General features: G+C 49.3%; 1 protein-coding gene across 1 annotated transcript in view; it reads right to left on the reverse strand.

Moving 5' to 3' along the window:
- Nucleotides 1-18,772, reverse strand: part of LOC144769964 (uncharacterized) — a 321,126-nt gene that overhangs the window by 109,970 nt on the left and 192,384 nt on the right. The window contains exon 4 of the mRNA XM_078654161.1: nucleotides 15,774-15,951. Coding sequence (XP_078510287.1) covers nucleotides 15,774-15,951 — 178 coding nt within the window. The remainder of the gene's footprint in view (nucleotides 1-15,773; nucleotides 15,952-18,772) is intronic.

An 18,772-nucleotide genomic window follows, 5' to 3' on the forward strand; every position in this document is an offset into this window, starting at 1 on the left:
GAGACATATAGTCAGAATCCTGTGTTTTTCTAGCGGGGTGGTGTCAGGAAACACCGCCTCTATTTGGGTGATTTTCTGTGCCAACCAGAATGGTATCTGTTCCCGTTTAGCCGGAACTTTACCTAGGCAGGATTGGATGTTCTGTGGTGTGATTTTATTTGTGTTCCCCTGGTGAGGGGTCAGCTGTGGAAGTTTAATCGCTGGCTGAATTGTTGAAGTCCGCATTACATACTGGACTAATTGTCTATGAATTTTTAGTAATTGTTTTAGCTGTATTAACAGCTCTCCTGTAGACATTCCTTCGATGTCTGGGTGTGGTGTGTATCCGGCTAAGACCGGCCACGTTGCTCCTGGTCTACCTAAAGGACCGAGCCTGGTGATGTGATTATTATGTATTAGGGCGCCATCAAATAAGAGCAAATGCTCTTGGAATTTGAGTGGTACTTCCGCCTCCTCGAAAGGAGTGTAAATGTCGGGTGGAACCTCTATTTTGTAATAGTGGAAGTACTTTGTTACAGCATTTGCTGCTGGAAAATGTATCCATGTATAGTATACCTCTGTCTGCCGATATTCGTGTGCCTCAATTACGAATATGACTGTGCCACCTCTAGGTGTCAGTCCATTTTCTATAAGTTTTAAGGTTATAGATTTCCTTTTGCTGACCGGAATGAGTATTATATCCGCGTCTGCATCCTTTAGTGCAGTATCTGCTGCTGCTATTTCAGCTGCTAATCTAACTGCCTCTCTTTCATCATCACTGTCTGACATTTTACCGACAGGATGGTTATTTTGTTTGTTTGCAGATCAGGTTTCTTATGGAACAAAGATTAGATGCACAATATTTTGGAACAGTGTATCCTTCAACGTTGACTAAACCAAGAACCTTACATAGGAGTTCCCTCCTGCGAGGTTTTGGAGGATATTACCTTTCACCCACTCCAGACGTCTTTGGAGAATTTGGGAAAAGGGGTCTGAGTGAGAAAGCACGACTGAGTTACTCTAAATGTCTTACGTTAGTTTTATCGCCCTTTCCAAACACGTTGGGCGCCATGTAGTGTAGTTCCTATCTTCCCAATAGGCTCTGCACATTGGAATAATACCTACAGCAGTAAAGGCCTAGGCCAGACGTTAACTAGGTCTACTACTGTCGATACTAGACTTAAGTTTTGGGTATGCCAGCGTAGCTCAGAGTTCGCTAGAAACTTTCTCGAATGTTCAGGAAAGAATTAACTCCCCTGATTAGACAAGAAGGGATTTAGTTTCTGACAACCATAGAACATGACAACTTTGCTCTCCCCTAATCAAGAGTGTATCTCCAGAGTCGTGTGAGCACAAGGCAATTATTTTACTCAGTCAGTACGTGCATTCTTAGTCTCATCAGATTGTAGAGAAAAGGAAGAGACGGGCGTGTTCAATAAAAAGGTGTTATTTATTGATCAGTCTCTTTTCTCGTACAAGAGAAATGGATCGATATTATTGCAATACTTATAGTTAAGTAAAGTGCATACATTAAAAGCAATAGTATAAAATAATACTGTAAAAACATTGATATGGTTTCTGAGCCATATGATGTTTAAAATGATTAAAATATATTTACATACACATATACATTTGACTAAACTTACTCAACTGGTGTTTCTAAATACGCCTACCCCGTGTACCTGACCTAAGTCTAATGCGTGGGCGGGAATAGAAAGTTACAGTTTAAGTTAAGTTTGTTTTTGCCAAGTGAATAACTAAAGAATTCTCTGTGAGGGGTTATTCAGTTCTGTACCTGGAAGTTAGGATGAATGAGGAATGGTATCTCTTTCTCTGGTCTCGATATTCCAGGCTGCCTGCGAGGGCTGCCCGAAAGCGCCGGTGCTGGGTCTCTCGGTAGGAGATAGCAGCGCGTCTCTCAGCGCGTCAGGAAGGCGGGGCTGCTGCCAGCGGGGTCTGCTCTGCTTCTGGGCTTCGGCATGTATGGCTGCTCCGTCTCGTCACCACGCGTGTGTTTGCATAGGGCAAGATCGGCAATATTTATACCTTAAAGGTGCCGAGATTGACGTAAGGATGGACATAGATACGTCAATAAAGATGTCATACGACTTGTTCGTTAGCACATTCTTTTACTGAAGTTCTCTGTGAAATCAAAACAATGGCCGCACGGATTTTCCAGGTTGTCATAGGTTTGATTTGTTATGAGAACGTCGTATGCCTTATCAGGGGCTGGAGGAATGTCGCTTGTCTAATTAGATATCAAGCGTTATGACCTAATCAGATAACACGTTCCTGTGCCGTAGTGTGACTGCGTCAGATAACGGTATCTGCATCATGGGGGCTTTTCTTGCCTCATGGGCTGACTGTTAGTTAACTTGATAGTTAGTTTAACCAGAATAGGGTCAGGAATAGGGGGATCGATTCAGAACCTATAGGAATACATGACACCAGAGCCAGTGGAAGATAGGCCGATAATATATTCAATGATATACCCTCATAAAGTGCCTCCAATACCGCAAATCTACCCTGTGGGTCAGTCCATATACGGGTAGGTGTAAGGGCTAAGCTTTTACTAATGAGAATGCCTGTGCCCCAGGACCTTGATGTATACCCTGCATGGGCCACAAGCTTTTATGCTCATCTGTGGAGAGCTTACACAACTGTTACCCACCAAGTGGGTTTCTTGTAGGAGTATTAAATCTGGTGATTGTCTCTTGAGGTATTTCAGAACCACTCCCCTCTTTATTTTACTGCCCAGGCCGTTAACATTCCATGTCAATATTGATAACCTCACGTCTTTTAAGTCTTCCATTCCCTGATAGTTGAAAAGAGCAAAAAGAAGGGGAATCGCTGTACCACTATTGCTAGCATATATGACCAACCTCTATTCGAGAAATGACAGTAATGGCGGAACCTCCACAGTTCCACCTCCCCAGATACATCAATGATAGCAGCAGTCTAGTCTTTAGGTGTGGCAGAGGCAAGTTCACTGGAATGCTCTTTGCAAAAAAACAAATAACGATGAAAACCTCAACTACCCCACATCCCCCCCTCTGAACTCCCCCTCCCTGCCCCCTGCCGGTGGAATTCAAACTTTCCACTTCTCAACAAGGCAGAGTGCCTGTCTCCCCCCCTTCCCTGTGTGAGGTGACTGGCTAACCACCTCCACCCCCCTCCTTACCAGCTTGACATGTTCATGGTATATTTAGAGGCAATTAATTCTAGTCCCATCCTCATGTTAACTTCTGGTCGGTTTTAAGACTGTGAGGCGTATGCCTGATACGAACAGTTCCGCCTTGAAGATAGTGTCGATATTTACCAAAAGTGTTGTAGTACTTAGGTTGCTTAGTCTCTGGACAGAAAGGGAGCATATATGACTAAAGAAAACCAGCAAGAGTTGCGAAATCACGCAGCTCGAGTCAGTATGCCCCGTCTGAGTCTCCCTCCGGAAGCCGCTCTCTGGGTGCAGAAGGGGCATGTTGACTATTGCTGGGGTTTCGGTTGTTGCGACCAGCTGATGGCCTCCCTATTTGTCGCCATCCGTCCAGCCACTCCCAAGCCTCCTCCGGGGATAGGAAAAACCAAGTCTTACCTTCAGATTCTATCCGAAGTTTTGCCAGGAACAGCATGGGATATTTGATGGTTTTATCTCGAAGTGCTTTTTTAACTGCTGTAAAGCTGTGTCTTTGTGCCTGGACTTTGACTGTGATTTCCAGGAAAAAGGTGATGTTTGCATTGTTGATTTTTAGTGAAGGCCTGGCTCGTGCAGTCTGCAAGATGACATCCCTGTCGTGGAAATTGAAGACTCTTGCAATTAGGGGGTGTAGAGGAGACCCCGGCTTTGGACGTCCTCTGGGAACCCTGTGGGCCTGTTCGATGGAAAAATAGCTGGTGAGCCGTTTAGGTTGGAGTTTATTGAGCGCTAGGTCTTCCACAAAGAGGTCTCGGCCGGTCCCTCCATCCATTCAGGGACTCCAAGGATACGGATGTTGTTGAGTCTTGCCCTCCCTTCATAGTCGTCCAGGAGCTCTTCCATCTGTTTCTGTTGATCCTGGAGTTTAGTAACTTGCCGCTGCAGCGTAGAGGTGTCGGAAACGAGAGCCGTTGCTGTGGATTCAACATCGTTGACCCTAGAGTCCATTTTATTAAGGTCCGCCCGCAGGAGGGTTACTTCAATATCTATTGAGTCAATTCACGTCCCTAAAAATGTCTGTACTCCCGCTATTGCCTCCATGACGTCCTCAAGGGTAAGATTCTTAGCTGGTGGGCGAGGCTGTGTGGTTTTGGGATCACCCTCAGGTGTCGCAGCGATGTCCTCACCTTGCCTGGTTCAGGCACATTTTGCCAGTTACTTTTGTGTTTGGGATTTTAGTCCTTTTGTGCTAGCCATGTTGAATGTGTAGGAGATAGAAGAGACGTAACTATACGAAGAAACACACCTGTTGTTGCCTCCGCCTACCCGGAGGAAAGGACTACCCTCCGTCGGCCTGTTGGTGTTTCAGGTGGGTCCACAAAGTAAACAGGAAGTCAAATCGTCTCCAGCTCGCAGCAGAGTCACTATTTGGCCAAGATGTCTGCCTCTGACTACTCAGTGATGTCCAAGGTAGCCATTGCAGGGAGCAACAAATTGACACACAACCATGCAGTCTCAATAGATGGGACCCCCACTTCCTTCGCTCCTTGGACCCTCGGGAAATCAGGCAGTCCTGGGTCTGTATCGTTTCTCCTACTGCGGCGGCCCTTAGAGGGAGTCCATAGGAGGCCGGAGGACAGCGGGACTAGACGTCAAATAATACCCCCTGGCACAGTCGTGAATATAGATCAGGGAGGTGAGCTCCGCTGAAGTCTTTTGGGCTGCAGTTTCTTTAGCCAGCTGAGACTTCGGGTGGGTAATGCCGCTCAATCACCACCTGGTTATACCATCCCACACCTCTGTCGGGGCTCAAGAGAATGATGCGGGCCTGGTGTCTGCTAGTGCCGCAAAGCGGTGCCCACGTTCCAATTGCGGATCTGGAATCAGAGGGAGCCACAGTCTCTCTGCGGGGTAGGTGTTTCAGTTGCGTGTTCCCCCTTCTGATGCTCCCAGCCAGCCCCTTCTCACCTCACCTTCCTGGTTATCTCTGAGGACTCTGTGATGCACTGGGTGCTCCGGCGGCCCCGCGGGCAGGCCCTAAAGCCGGGGCCTAAATTTAGTTGACTCTCGGCCTATGTTCAGTTTACGCAGGCCACAGGTGCACCCTACTCCTGTTTTCTGCAGCAGTGTTGTTCGGCTGCTCCTGCACCTGTGCCGCTTACCAGCAACCCCCAAGGGTGGTGGGGTCCACCCACTTCTAGTAGCGCGGATCGCGAAGTGCAGGTATGTGCCGCAGGGTTTAGTCTGAGCTAGCGCAATTATTTTCCGGCCGCCATCTTGACTCCCTCGGAGCGTTGCAAGTCGGCTGCCTCTCCCAGCTCAAAACTCGGGCGGAACTCTTCTCCAGGCAACACCTTCAAGCTGGATAAGGTCTTGCTAAGATTCCCGGTGTGATCGAGAAATCTACAGTTGGTTAGTCGAAGAAATGCTCGGATAGTTCGGCAAGATGCTGCGGAGCTGCTTTAGAGAGCCACCATTACCGTCGGCTGCTAGCCACGCCGAAAATTAATTTAATTGTGTGAGATTTTATGTGGAGTGTGTTGAGTGTTTATTGGGGAATAGGGTGGGAAGTATTTAATATAATTAAAGTAATTATTATTTTTGATATATTTGTAGTTTTTGTCTTTTCTTAATTTATTAATAAATCATTATTTAATTACAAAATTTATTTTGTTTATAACTATGTTATTTTTAACATCTACCTTGTCAAACGCTTTCCCTACTGTGGCACTCTCTGGAGTGGAAATAGTAATTTTTACCCCTCCGCTATCCAACGCTTTCCCTAATGTTGCACTCTCTGGAGTGGGAATAGTAATTCTAACCCCTACGCAATCCAACGCTTTCCCTACTGTTGCACTCACTGGAGTGGGAATAGTCATTTTTACGCCAACGCTTTCCAGCGCTTACTCTACTGTTGTGCTCTCTGGAGTGGGAATAGTCATTTTTACCCCTACGGTATCCAATGCTTTCCCTACTGTTGGACTCACTGGAGTGGGAATAGTCATTTTTACCCCTACGCTATCCAGCGCTTTCCCTACTGTTGCACTCTCTCGAGTGGGAATAGTACTTTTTTACCCCTACGCTATCAAACGCTTTCCCTACTGTTGGACTCACTGGAGTGGTAATAGTCATTTTTACCCCTACGCTATCCAGCGCTTTCCCTATTGTTGCACTGTGTGGAGCAAGTATATATATTAATTTATCTGGAGTGGGAATAATAATTTTTACCCCTTTGCTATCCAGCGCTTTCCAATCTGTTGCACTCTCTGGAGTGGTAATAGTAACTTTTACCCCTACGCTATCCAGCGATTTCCCTACTGTTGCACTCACTGGAGTGGGAATAGTAATTTTTACCCCTACGCTATCCAGCGCTTTTCCCACTGTTGCACTCTCTGGAGTGGGAATAGTAATTTTTACTCCTACGCTATCCAATGCTTTCCCTATTGTTGTACTCACTGGAGTGGGAATAGTAATTTTTACCCCTACTCTATCCAGCGCTTTCCCTACTGTTGCACTATGTGGAGTAAGTATATATATATATATATTAATTTATATGTATACGTTTAATTTATTTTAACATTTAATGTATTAGTTGTTATTTTAAAATATATTTTAATATTTTTAACTATATTTCTTTTTTTTTTTTCACAACAGATTTTTATTGATTGAATTAGGCAGAGCAATAAATGTGGCACCCCACAGTCAGGAGAAACCACCAGGCATCTTGATACAATTTACAACACAGGGCCAGAGTCCAATCAAGAATTATAGTTAAACACGAACAATAGGAACTTCCCCCCCCTCACCCCTACCCCCCGAACTCCCACCACCCATTTTCCTGTTCCCTCCCCATTATCCCTCCCTAACCCTGTGCACGTGTGTAGAAGGAGCAACATCGTTCGGTCATGGTGTGGCAAATATGACGCATTTCACAGGCCCATTTGAAGGTGCATGCCTAGGGATCCTCCTCAGGTTCCACTGGGGGATCTAGTGTCAATTCCCTATAGTCAGCCCACCTCTTCCATATCTTGAAGTGCTTGCGGGGGCACCCTCGTGCTTCGAATATTGGCCGTTCCAGACCCATACAAAAGTCCAATCCGGCTCTCCATGCACACAAGGGAGGGGCCCTCTCGTCCTTCCAAGCACGTGCCAAATCCCTTTTGGCCAGTACCAGCCCCAATAGTAATAAGTGGCGTTTATATACGTTCCCACCAACCCCTTCAAGGATGTGCAGTAGCCCCAGGCGATGAGTGCGTGGGAGTTCCCAATCCAGTACTTTAGACAGGCAATTCCACACACCCCTCCAGAAACCAGCTATTCTCGGGCACAACCATACAGTATGGAGCAGCGTACCCACCTCCGCCCCACAGCGCAAACATTCCGGCGATTCAATCAGTCCTGCCTTCCACAGCCGCTCACAGGTATAGTAAGCCCTGTGGAGAATTTTGAATTGGATTAACCTGAGCCGTATTGCGATGGCAGTCCCTCGCGGGGACTCCAGGGCCTCCCGCCAATCATCCTCATCCATGGGGCCAATGTCAGCCTCCCAGGCCATCCGCAGGGGAAGAAGGGTAGAGGAGCAGTGAGTGACCATCGTTTGGTATATACGGGATACCTTTTTATCCCCGAGGTCGCCCATGAACACCTTCGCCTCCAGTGGGCTAAATTCAGGAAGTGAGTCTAGATTGGCAATGCTGGGCGCCAGTGCATGTCTAAGCTGCAGATAGCGAAAGAACTGGGTCCGGGGCATGTGGAACTCTGCGCTGAGCTCCTGGAACGATTTGAGTGTAACTCCGGACATCACATGTCCCAGCAACGAGATCCCAATTGTGTCCAAGCCGTCAAATCCTGGCAGTGAGGCAAGTTCGGGGAGTCGTCCATTATGCCACAACGGTGTTTCTCCAGTTAGTCTACCCCACCAGCCCATGCGACGTAACGCCTGTCGCCATACAACGAAGACAGTTTTCGTAACTCTAGGCAATGTCCGCCGCAGCCGGGCTGAGTAGAGGAGTGTGTGGAGCGTATTATCGCCCATCAATGCGCGCTCTAGAGCGTAAGCCGGATCACTACTGTCGCTGTACCACCAGTCATTTAGGATGAGCAGGTGGGAAGCTTGATAATAGGACAGAAGGTCCGAGGTGGCAAGCCCTCCGCAATATGTAGATAAGAAGCACGTACGCAGCGCCACCCTGGCAGCCCCCCCAGCCCACAGGAAGCGTCCCAGGACAGAGTTAACCTGCCGAAACCACTGGGGTGTGATGGGGTGGGGATAATTCTGTAGATGATATAGGAGGCGTGGAAGCGCAACCATCTTGAAAATCGCAGACCGACCAAAGATATTGAGGGGCATCCGAGACCACGTTTTCACATCTGCTTGAACCCGCTCCCAAACAGGCAGTACGGTGCGTTCCCATGTAAGGCTCACCGATTCCGACAGGAACACCCCCAGATACTTCAAACCTCCAGCTGCTACCTGCAGTTCCGATGTCCAGGGGTCCGTCACAGCACCACCCCCAAGGACCCACAGGGTAGATTTGCGCAGGTTCAGGTAAAGGCCGAGACCTCCCCAAATACCCGCATTATTTCCAACACCCGCGGCACTGAGCGTCGCAGGTCAGTAAGAAAGAATAGGACATTGTCCGCGTACAACGCGATTCTATCAGAGAGGTCCCCGGTCCACACAAAGCCTCGCATCTGTGCATCTATGCGCACCCAAGCGGCCAGAGGCTCCATTGCAAGGGCGAACAAGTAAGGGGATAGAGGACACCCCTGTCGGGTTCCTCGTCCAATGCGAAAGGTCTCTGACACCGCCCCCGCGACTCGCACCGCAGCCGTGATATCAGTATAGAGCAGCTTGACATATGATAGAAATATCGGGCCGAGATTGAGGCGGAGCAGGAGCGCAAAAAGGTATGTCCAGCTCACCGAGTCAAAGGCTTTATTTATGTCAGCTAGCAACAAAGCCGCCTGCTCACCCGTGGCCCCCATAGCATCCACCGCGGCCCATGCGCGCCGGATATTATGACGCGTTGCCCTGCGAGGCATGAAGCCAGCCTGATCCGGGTGGACTAGGTCTGTTATATAAGGGAGCAACCGATTCGCCAGGGCCTTTGCCAGTATCTTAGCCTCTACATTAAGTAAGGAAATTGGCCGGTAGGAGTCATGTTTATCCGGGGGCCTACCCGGTTTCTGAAAGACCACTACTTCGGCATGGCGCCAATCCGGGGGCAGCTTGCCCCGTTCACGTGCCGTTTCAAGTGCACAACGGTAGTGGGATCCTAGTTGTACATGAAATTTCTTGTAAAACTCACATGGGTAGCCGCTCGGCCCGGGGGCCTTACCTACATTGAGCTGTCCCAGGGCCTCCCCCAGTTCCTCCGCCGTAAGGGGAGCATCCAGGGTCCTCCTGGTCTCATCTGACACCGCTTTAGGCGGCAAATCGTCTATGAATTTAGCTATTCGTCAACAGATAAACGGTCACACGGGGCATATTGTGTCGTGAAGTAGCTAGCAAAGCTCGCCGCCAATTCGTTCGGGTCAGTAATAACCACCCCGTCGTCAGCAGTAAGGCCCGGCAGCGTGATGGGTTGAAGGCTGCGTTGACAAAGTCTATGGAGTAGTGTGCACGATTTATCTCCCCACTGGTATATTCTACTCCGCGTGGCCAGCCACGCCTGTTTGGCCTCATCCATTAAGACCGACGCATAGGATTGCTGTGCTTGGAGAAGCAGCCGTATTCCGACTTCATCTCTTCCTCCCCGACTCTGCTGCTCTAAAGTTTCTACCAGCGCGGCCGCCGCCGTGATTGTCTCTCGACGCCCACGACGGGCCGCAGTACACCACGCAATGTCCACCCCCGTATAGTGGGTTTCAAGGCCTCCCATACCACTACTGCGTCAACGTCATTCACCAGGTTTTCTCGCCAATAGTGGTCTATAGCCTCCCGAAGATGTTTGATATAGCCAGGCTGCTGGAGATGCCACGAGGACATCCTCCACCTGAAGGGTTGACGTTTTCTAAGGAGTTCCACCCTAATCGACACTGGGGAATGATCAGACAGTCCCCTTGGTAAGATCTCTGCCGCTCGCACCCTGCACATGCATACTCTGGGCACAAACACATAATCCAATCGTGAGAAGGAGCCATGCACAGCAGATACAAATGTGTACTCGCGCGCTGTAGGGTGTATGTGTCGCCATGCATCCACCCAGCCCATTTCTTCACTCATAGCATGCAGCCTAGTAGGGGGGGGAGGGGCTGGCCCAAGCATCTCCTGACGCCTCTGACGGTCCATACATACATCCATTACCTCATTCCAGTCCCCCCCGACCACCGCCAGGGACTCCGGGATGTCCTCCCACACTGTGAACAGCCTCTCAGCCAGGGCCCACTGCAGAGGGGGGGGGGCATAGACACTCCCAAAGACCACGGGCTCTGTGCCCACCAATCCCTTGACAAAGAGATAGCGACCCTGCGGGTCCACCCACTGCTTCTCATGGACATAGGCCACCCTGCGATGAATTAAAATAGCCACCCCTCTGGACCCCCTGGAAAATCCAGCGTGGAAAACCTGATGATAGCCAAACCTCTGCAGACTGAGCACCTTTGATCCCATCATGTGAGTTTCTTGGAGCAAGAGCACATCAGCGACCTCTCTCTTTCCCCAGCGCAAGACTGCCCCACGTTTAACCTTGTCCAGCATCCCCCTAACATTCCATGTAATTACTCGCAGGGACTCCTCAGGGAGTCTATGTAACGCATTAGCCATAATCAAGGGGGACCCACCAAGGAGGCCCTCTGCGCCAACACCACCCATCGCGCACCAACATCAGCATTATTGTAAATAACACGTGCAATCCCCCCCACCTACCCCAGAACCCAAATACAACTAGAAAGGCAACATCCGCTTTCTCCCATACCCCCCAAACCCCCCCTCCTCAACCTTTCCTTTCCCCGCTACCCCCACCCCACCTCTCCCCCCCTATACCTCATGGAACTATGAAGTACCTGTCGCGGCATGGGCAACCCCGAGCCCAAAACGGAGGGCCCAAGACCAACCATGCCAATGGATCCCAACTCCCCGAAACCCAGCAGTCACATCCCCCCCTCCCCTAACAACTCCCACCTTAGTAGGAGAGTGGCAGCCCCTGATAGGTCGTCCCCGAGCCACACTTCACCACCCCACTCATGTTCAATAACTCAGTCTCGAGTTGACGCTGAGGCATCAACAATGCATCCAGTTCGCCGGGCCCCAACCGCACCGTCTCCAGCCAACGGGAACTACACCACCAAACCGGGAGCTTAGAGTACCTGAGACCTTCAGTGATCTTTCCCAGATTGGTCTGAGTCCTCAGTTCTGCCGCTATCTTGTGTACCGGTAACGGAGACTGACCGCTTCCGTGATCTGGACCTCCGGTTTCTCCTACTCTTGGCCGTTCGGTCTCCTCATTCCTGCGATGACCCCCTCGAAGAGCCCGGGTTCAGTCCCGGCTGGGCATGCGGCCTGAGCGCCACCGTTTCGTCAGTCCATTTAAAAAGTTCCTCCGGAGAATCAAAAAACAGCGTTTTGGACTGGAAAATCACCCTCAGACGAGCCGGGTACAGCAGAGAGTATTGGAGATTCAAACCTCGCAGCTTCGCCTTTCCGTTCATGAAGGATTGGCGCCGTTGCTGTACGAGCTTAGTATAGTCCGGAAAAATCATGATCTTTCGGTTCTCGTATAGGATAGCATCTCTGGTTCTTGCTTCCTTCAAAATGACATCCCGATCGTGATAATTCAACAGTCTTGCTATCACTGCCCTGGGCCGTTCACCTTCCGGCGGCCTCTGTGTCAGGGAACGATGTGCGCTCTCAACAACGAAAAAGTTGGACAGAGCCCCAGGGGGCAGCCAGCTCATCAGCCACTGAGTAAGAAACTGTTCCATGTTCCCCTTCTCACAGCGTTCCGGAAAACCGATGAAACGGAGGTTGTTACGACGTGCGCGTCCCTCCGCATCTTCCGCCCTGAGTGCTAGGCCCTTTTGCGCAGATTCCATCGCCGCCATCCTCTTCTTTAGGGAGCCCACGTCGTCCTCCACCACCAAAATTCTGGATTCCGCTTCCGTAATCCGCGCCACTGCATTCCGCAAGTCTTGGCGTAGCAAGGTGACATCTGCACCCACCGCGCCTATCTTGGCGTCCAGCATATCCCTGGATTGGGTGATGGCTGCCATAAGTGCTGCGTTGTCCGCCCCCCCCTGCTGCTGTCCTCCTCCCGAGGGTCCGGGGCCCCCACCGGGTCCTGTAAATTTATCGATGGTCGGCTGTTTGGTGGGGCCACCACCCCCCCTCTGGTCATGGTTGCAGACTACCAGTGGGCCACCGATAGTAAACGCAGTCGCGGCAGTACAGGGTCCTTTATTCCGACTGCCCAGCCTAATGGAGCCCACACAGCAGTTCTCCCCCCGCCGCGGGTTCGGACACCCGTACCTCTGATCCAGTGCTGTTGCTCGGGCAGGCCAAGGCAGGCCCCGGGATCCACTCCCTAGTCGTCAGCGGCCTGCACGTCCCTCACTCCACTGGTTGGACCATGCCTCACCTCCTTGTGCTGCAGGCCCGGTGGCGCCGGTCACTCGCCACCAGCCCTGGCCACCACTCCTGCAAATGTCCGGGACCCAGGCGGGGGTACTCACAGTTCGCCGTCCGTCACGGGGCAACGCCAGAACCGGGTCGGCCCACAGGCTGCCGTCCTGCCACACTCCGGTCTGCCACCTAGAAAGGATCAGCAGGGAAGACTCCCCCCAATCGCAGCTTTGAGGTACCGTCAAGGCCCAGCTGTGTCAACGGCCCGCGGCGAGCCCCGGGCGGGGGCCACGAAACTCGAGGCCCCGGCTGCGCTGGGTCTACAAGGCCGCCGTGTCCCGCCAGATGGGCCCACGGCCTCTAGGCTCTCCAAGCCCCCAGCCGGGTTCTTGGAGGATAGCGCTGGTTGTCTCTTGTCCCTCAGTGCAGTCCAGGTGCCGGACAATCGACGGGTCGGCCGAGCCAAGCGGACACCCCCCGGCCGGGAGGCGCCAAAATCGAGGCCCCCGCTTCCTCACCGCGTGCTAGGCCGCGCTCTCTTCTCCGCTGCCCAGCCGCATCCGATGAATCGGGAGCTCCGCGGACCACACCGGAGGATCCCAGGCACCCTCAGCAACAATCGCCTCAGTCGGGCTGCGGTGTGTAGGCTCGGGGCCAGGATAATCTGCCGGATGATTCACGGGCCGGCGGGAGCTCTAGGAAGCTGCGACCGCCATCACCGCTTGCGAAGCCACGCCCCCAACTATATTTCTTTTAATTATGTGTATTATTTACTTAATTTTACATTATTATTAAAACATTTAAAAAAGAAACATATTTTTAACTTTGATATTTTTGACAATATATTTTTTCAATATTTTTTTACTTATCTTTATGTAGATTGGACTTCGATATTTTTTACTTCTATTTTTCTGTGTTGATATTTTTGTAGGTCAATTTTCTGTCCGTCAATATTCTGTCACACATTCCGGAGATCACCTGCCATGCTTACAATAAACCACTATGAACAATTGCGAGTCTCCATCACAAACTGCTGTGCTAGGACCAGCCACAATTCATGCATACGGTTCTCTGACACTTAGGGCCTGATTACGAGTTTTTTGCCTGAGCAGTGGCGCGGTGGTGCAAAACGCTGTGCCACCGTTCTGCCAAAGCTCGCGCCGCTCGCCCACAAGATTAGGACTTTTTAGGGGCAGCATGGCGGTCCATAGAGGTGACTCTTTTAAAGGCAGCACTGCCATTAAAAAAGGCACCACAATGGGACCGCTCTAGAAGGTTCCTGCATGGCATGGAGGTACCTATGTGCATGCACACGGGGGGGCACAAGCTATGCCCCCCTGTTTGCATCCATATAGGTTTTCATGACAGTGGAACCGGCATAAAAAGCCTGGCTGAAAGGAAACTCATAACATGCTTGGCGGGGCCGTGGTGGTCCCACCACACATATTGCGGCCTCTGACCACTGCTCCTCTGCCAGGGGACAGCAGTTCCCTGGCAAAGCTGTTGGTCCCAGGAAGGTCCGACTGCTCGAGGCATAATTGGGTGGTAGGACCACTGGTGTGGCGGTGGCGGATCGGCATCACCATCACAAGTCTTGTGGTCCTCAGACCGAAAGACTCTTAAAAGGATCCTAAGGGGGTCATTAGAATGGCGGGCGGACTTAGTCCACCCGCCATCCTATCAGTTATTGGGACCACCCGCCATAAGGGCGGGGGTCCCGTGAGGGATATTAGGATGCGCCCGCAACTGTGGCGGGCGCATCCTGCATTTTTAACATTGTGGCGGGCAGTGCTCTCAACACCGCCTGCCACAATGCTAAAAATGCACGTATGCATTTGCATAAACAAAGCGGCAGGTACCGCGCGGTGCCTGCCGCTTTGTTTATGCAAATGCAGGGGGGTACCACAGGTACCCCCCTGTGTGCACCCCCACATCTCCTTCACTCTGAGGGCCCGCAGGGGGCTCCCAAAGTGAAGACCGCAAGCCCCGCCACGGAAAGGCATCTAAACAAGCCCATGCTAATATGGCTGGTGGTGTCTATTAGACACCGCCACCATATTAAACATTTTCCACCCCGGTCGCAAGGCGATCGGGGTGGAAAATCAGCGGACGGTCTTTCCGTCCGCCGCGGTCCCCCGCCATAGTAATATGGCGGGCGGTCATATAGGTGAGGATGGCGGCGGATTGCCCCCGCCAGTCCGGCGGTTGTTACCGCTAGCCTGGCGAGGGCAATCCACCCGCCATCCTAATGGGCTCCTAAGTGTGCATGTCACTACCAGCATGGTGACACAGGAGATCTCCCAATGCAGACACATCTGAGCCTCTTTAGTGACAAATTTGTAATACCCACTGTGGGCACACAACAAGTGTGTGTGGTTTGGTCAAGCAACCAGTGCCAGGGATCTTGGGCCGCTCCAGCACTAAGTTTTACAGTAGAGAGTGAGACTATGGATTATTACATATCAGTTTGAGAATGCTCCAGACTCATAACTTTGGTGAACTACGGATTGGAGTAGTAATGAACCAGTTGACATTTCACTAGTGCTTTAAGTGGAAATATAGAAGTATGGGTGCTCACTATTTATAGTATCTGCTTGCTTCTGAGAAGTACCAGTATTCTCCCATTACATGTAGTGCAACAGCACTGAGGTACACTTGAAAGAAGTGCAGGTACTCAGTACAGGACAGAACCTGCCCATTTAAAGCACTGCATACCACACTAACAAAAACAAGGTTCAAATAGTGATTACAGGTGATAGGGGGTCCTACATAACTCATGCAATCACCTGAGCAAAGGCTACAGAGCAGGCATTGGTTTGGCTAAGGTTTATATCCTAGGATAAAGCTGTCACACATCTTCACTCCTGCATCACACCCATCATCAACAGAGGCTACTTGGCTCCCTCCACCCACCAGGGTCCCATTCACATGAGATCCCCCTCCCTCAGTTATCAGGCTTTTGGTACACAATCTGTATTGTCTCCTCATCATGTTGCATGGTGCTCTAATTCTACACATACCAATGGGTAGATACAGACATGCGTAAAGGGATAGAGTGAGAAAGAGGTATAAAAGAGATAGAGACAGCATCTTAGTCACCTGAAAACATAGTCATGTTCGTCTATTTCTTTTCCTTTCTTCGATCCATTCAGGATACCACCATTGCCTACTACTGCACAGCGGATACAGGGCGACCCAGCTTTGGGCTTCCAGTTCCAATCACTGAACATGTAGCCATTGGCCGAGGTATTGAGCAGAGACAGTGTTTGCTTCAAATCTGAAAACAAGAAGACAGATGGGGTAGGTTTATAGAAGTGTACTGATAGAGCCTGCTACCATTACTCCTGCTCCAGTATGAATATAATAGTCCATATTTTTCTTTCACCTGATCAGGATCGCTTCCGTGCTTCTCCTGTTCATACTGAGAAACTTGGAGACAGGATGGCACCTTCCCTTAAAACGACACTAGTAGTTCCCAGTACAAAGTGATTACCAGATCATCGGACTGGGACATCCAGCCTTTAAAGTTAGAATCCAACACATTCAAAGAATGTCCTACAATCCTGTTTTACCCCACCAGGAACCCTGTTTCCCCTTCATCTATAATCGTAAATGGATTCTAGTGCTCTGCCTTGAACTTTAAAGGATGCACTGAAATTTCCCTGCTCTTATCCTGGGCAGGAGAGAGGAGAAAGGTGGGGTGTTTTGAGTGAGAGAGTGCACAGGTGTGTGTACGTATCTGTATGTGTTTGTGTTGGAAATTCGGTTATTAGTCGTGGTAAATATGTATCTACCATTAGCAATAAGACCACTGACACAGTCTAGGGCTCACTGCAGGTCTCACCAAATTATTCCCATGCTCAAACCTGGGTAGCTTGACTGCGAGCAGGCAGGCTTAACTTAGGAGCCAGAAATGTAAAGTAATTAAAAACAGCAATTCAGTAAATAATTAAGACACAACACACAATATAAACCCCACACCAAAATCCAGTGTAGGGAATTGGAGTTATGAATTTGTAAAGATTTAGCACATTATAGAATTTAGAAACCTATAGCGCCACTCTGGGACATTTGGTCGCGATTGACCGGGACAAAGTCAAAGTTTCATGCCGATTGTGATGGAGCCCTGCTCAGATACCCCTTGCTGTAGGCCCGGGTCGAGATTTTACCTTCTGACCTGGAAACGTTTCTGGAGGTTTTTCTGCTGTGATGCTCCTCACCAGTCCGGATTCGGTGAGGGTTCATTGGCTTGCTTTGCAGGGAGCTCCTGGTCAAACTCAGGAAGTTGGACCTCCGAAGCTTTTCAGTGGGATGAACCAGTAGGGCAGGCCAGCTCGCGGCTGTAGCTGGCCGGCTTGGCTCTCGCGGTTGAGTCAGTCCCCTTATTGAGATTTTTTCCAAATTTGCTCCAAACTTCTCCAAACATCTGGAACTTCTTAGTGAAGTTGCTCTCGGTGGTCCAAAGTGTCCAAAGCACAATCCAAGGGTCTGGAATATCCAAGATGGTCCTTGGAAGTTTAGGACCACAATTCCCACATTGCAGCTGGACAAAACCCTTACAAATCCACTGGACGCACACCAGGCAGGGTATTCGTGGTGGTGATGGTCAAAGTGATCCTAATTCTTGGGCTGGAACCGACGACTGGAGGTTGTTCGGTACCAGTTCCAGAACGAGTTCTTCTCCCAAGAACACGTTAGAATTTTAACAAGGTTTCCCTTTAATTCACGAGCATATACAGTAATTTAAGGACAGAATATACACAATATCATTTGATTCTCTTTTTTCATGCTTTATTCTGTTGATTTCAGCCACAGCCAACACGTGTTTCGTCGTAATCAGGGCGTGATCCCACAACTTCCTCAAGGCTGTACAAACATAAACATACAGAAATCCACTGTATTTATTACTGCATCATCAGCTAATTTCAACATAACTAATCTTACACAAGTATTGGCCAATCATGTTCAAGACAATGTGAAGCCCAGCATTCTTAATTTCTTTTAAAGAAAAGTGCAGGTGCCCAAGTATGGAGAAAACATATCAAGATAAAGTAAACGATGGAGAGAGCGGAGAACCATTCAAATAACCAGACGCCACTGAACGTGCCACCTTATTGCCCAAGTATATTCAAGAAAATAGCCATGAGAGAGTGAACGTGAACAACAACCACCAGTGGAAATGCTAGTGGTTAGGTTAGCATAGCCAATACGTTAAGTCTCAAAATCCGGTCAGTACATCACACATACCGGTGTTCACCAATTCCATTATTACCCTGTGCTCAGATCGTGTCATGAACCATTGAGTAAATACCTATACTTTCCAAGTTTTGAGATCTGTATTTCAAAATAAATAAAGAGGGGCGCGAATGAGTCAATATCTGGCTAGTCAGCTAAGATGGTCTTTTAAGCACCAATCACGTTGATATTTCAATTAAATTTCACAAAATTAACCTACTTTCCATGTGGTGATAATTCCAACCCACAAGGGGGTTCTAAGGAGTATCGCAATCGTCCAGAGTATGGTTCCTTTCAATATCCACTGAAAGTTGTCACCGTAAATCTCGTTGTCTGAAACCCATTATACAAAACCATCAGGGCTAAGTCCTATAATTTATTCAAACATAACTAATCGTACTGACACGTAAAAAAATCCCTTTATTCTAATAATATATTCAAACTGTCCCGAGTCACGCACTAATCAAATCAATAGTGTCCACTGACTCAAAGCGTTCTGTAAAGCATGACTCCAAACATTTATAAATCAGCAATTCTCTTACCCCACTATGTTCAATAAAGTGTTTGTGCGAAGTAAATCCTTAGTCCCATTCGGAAAATGCACATGTAAGAACCAATATCTTAACCTTAACTCAAGACACTCGCACTCAGTCAGTCAGAGTATCTTTATTCGACTCAATTACAAGTCATACAAAGAATTTAAAAATATTTCATACAGGAAGTTAAAAACATTTCATACATATTAACATATGACCATAAAAACCATTCACATACCATTAAATCTAGGCATGCACATTTTTTTTAAAAAGGAGTGACAGAGGATCTAATGGGAATATTTTTTCATCCTAGCTGCTGCTACCAAG

Source organism: Lissotriton helveticus, chromosome 7 (genome assembly GCF_964261635.1).
Source record: "Lissotriton helveticus chromosome 7, aLisHel1.1, whole genome shotgun sequence".
Taxonomy (NCBI): Eukaryota; Metazoa; Chordata; class Amphibia; order Caudata; family Salamandridae; genus Lissotriton; species Lissotriton helveticus.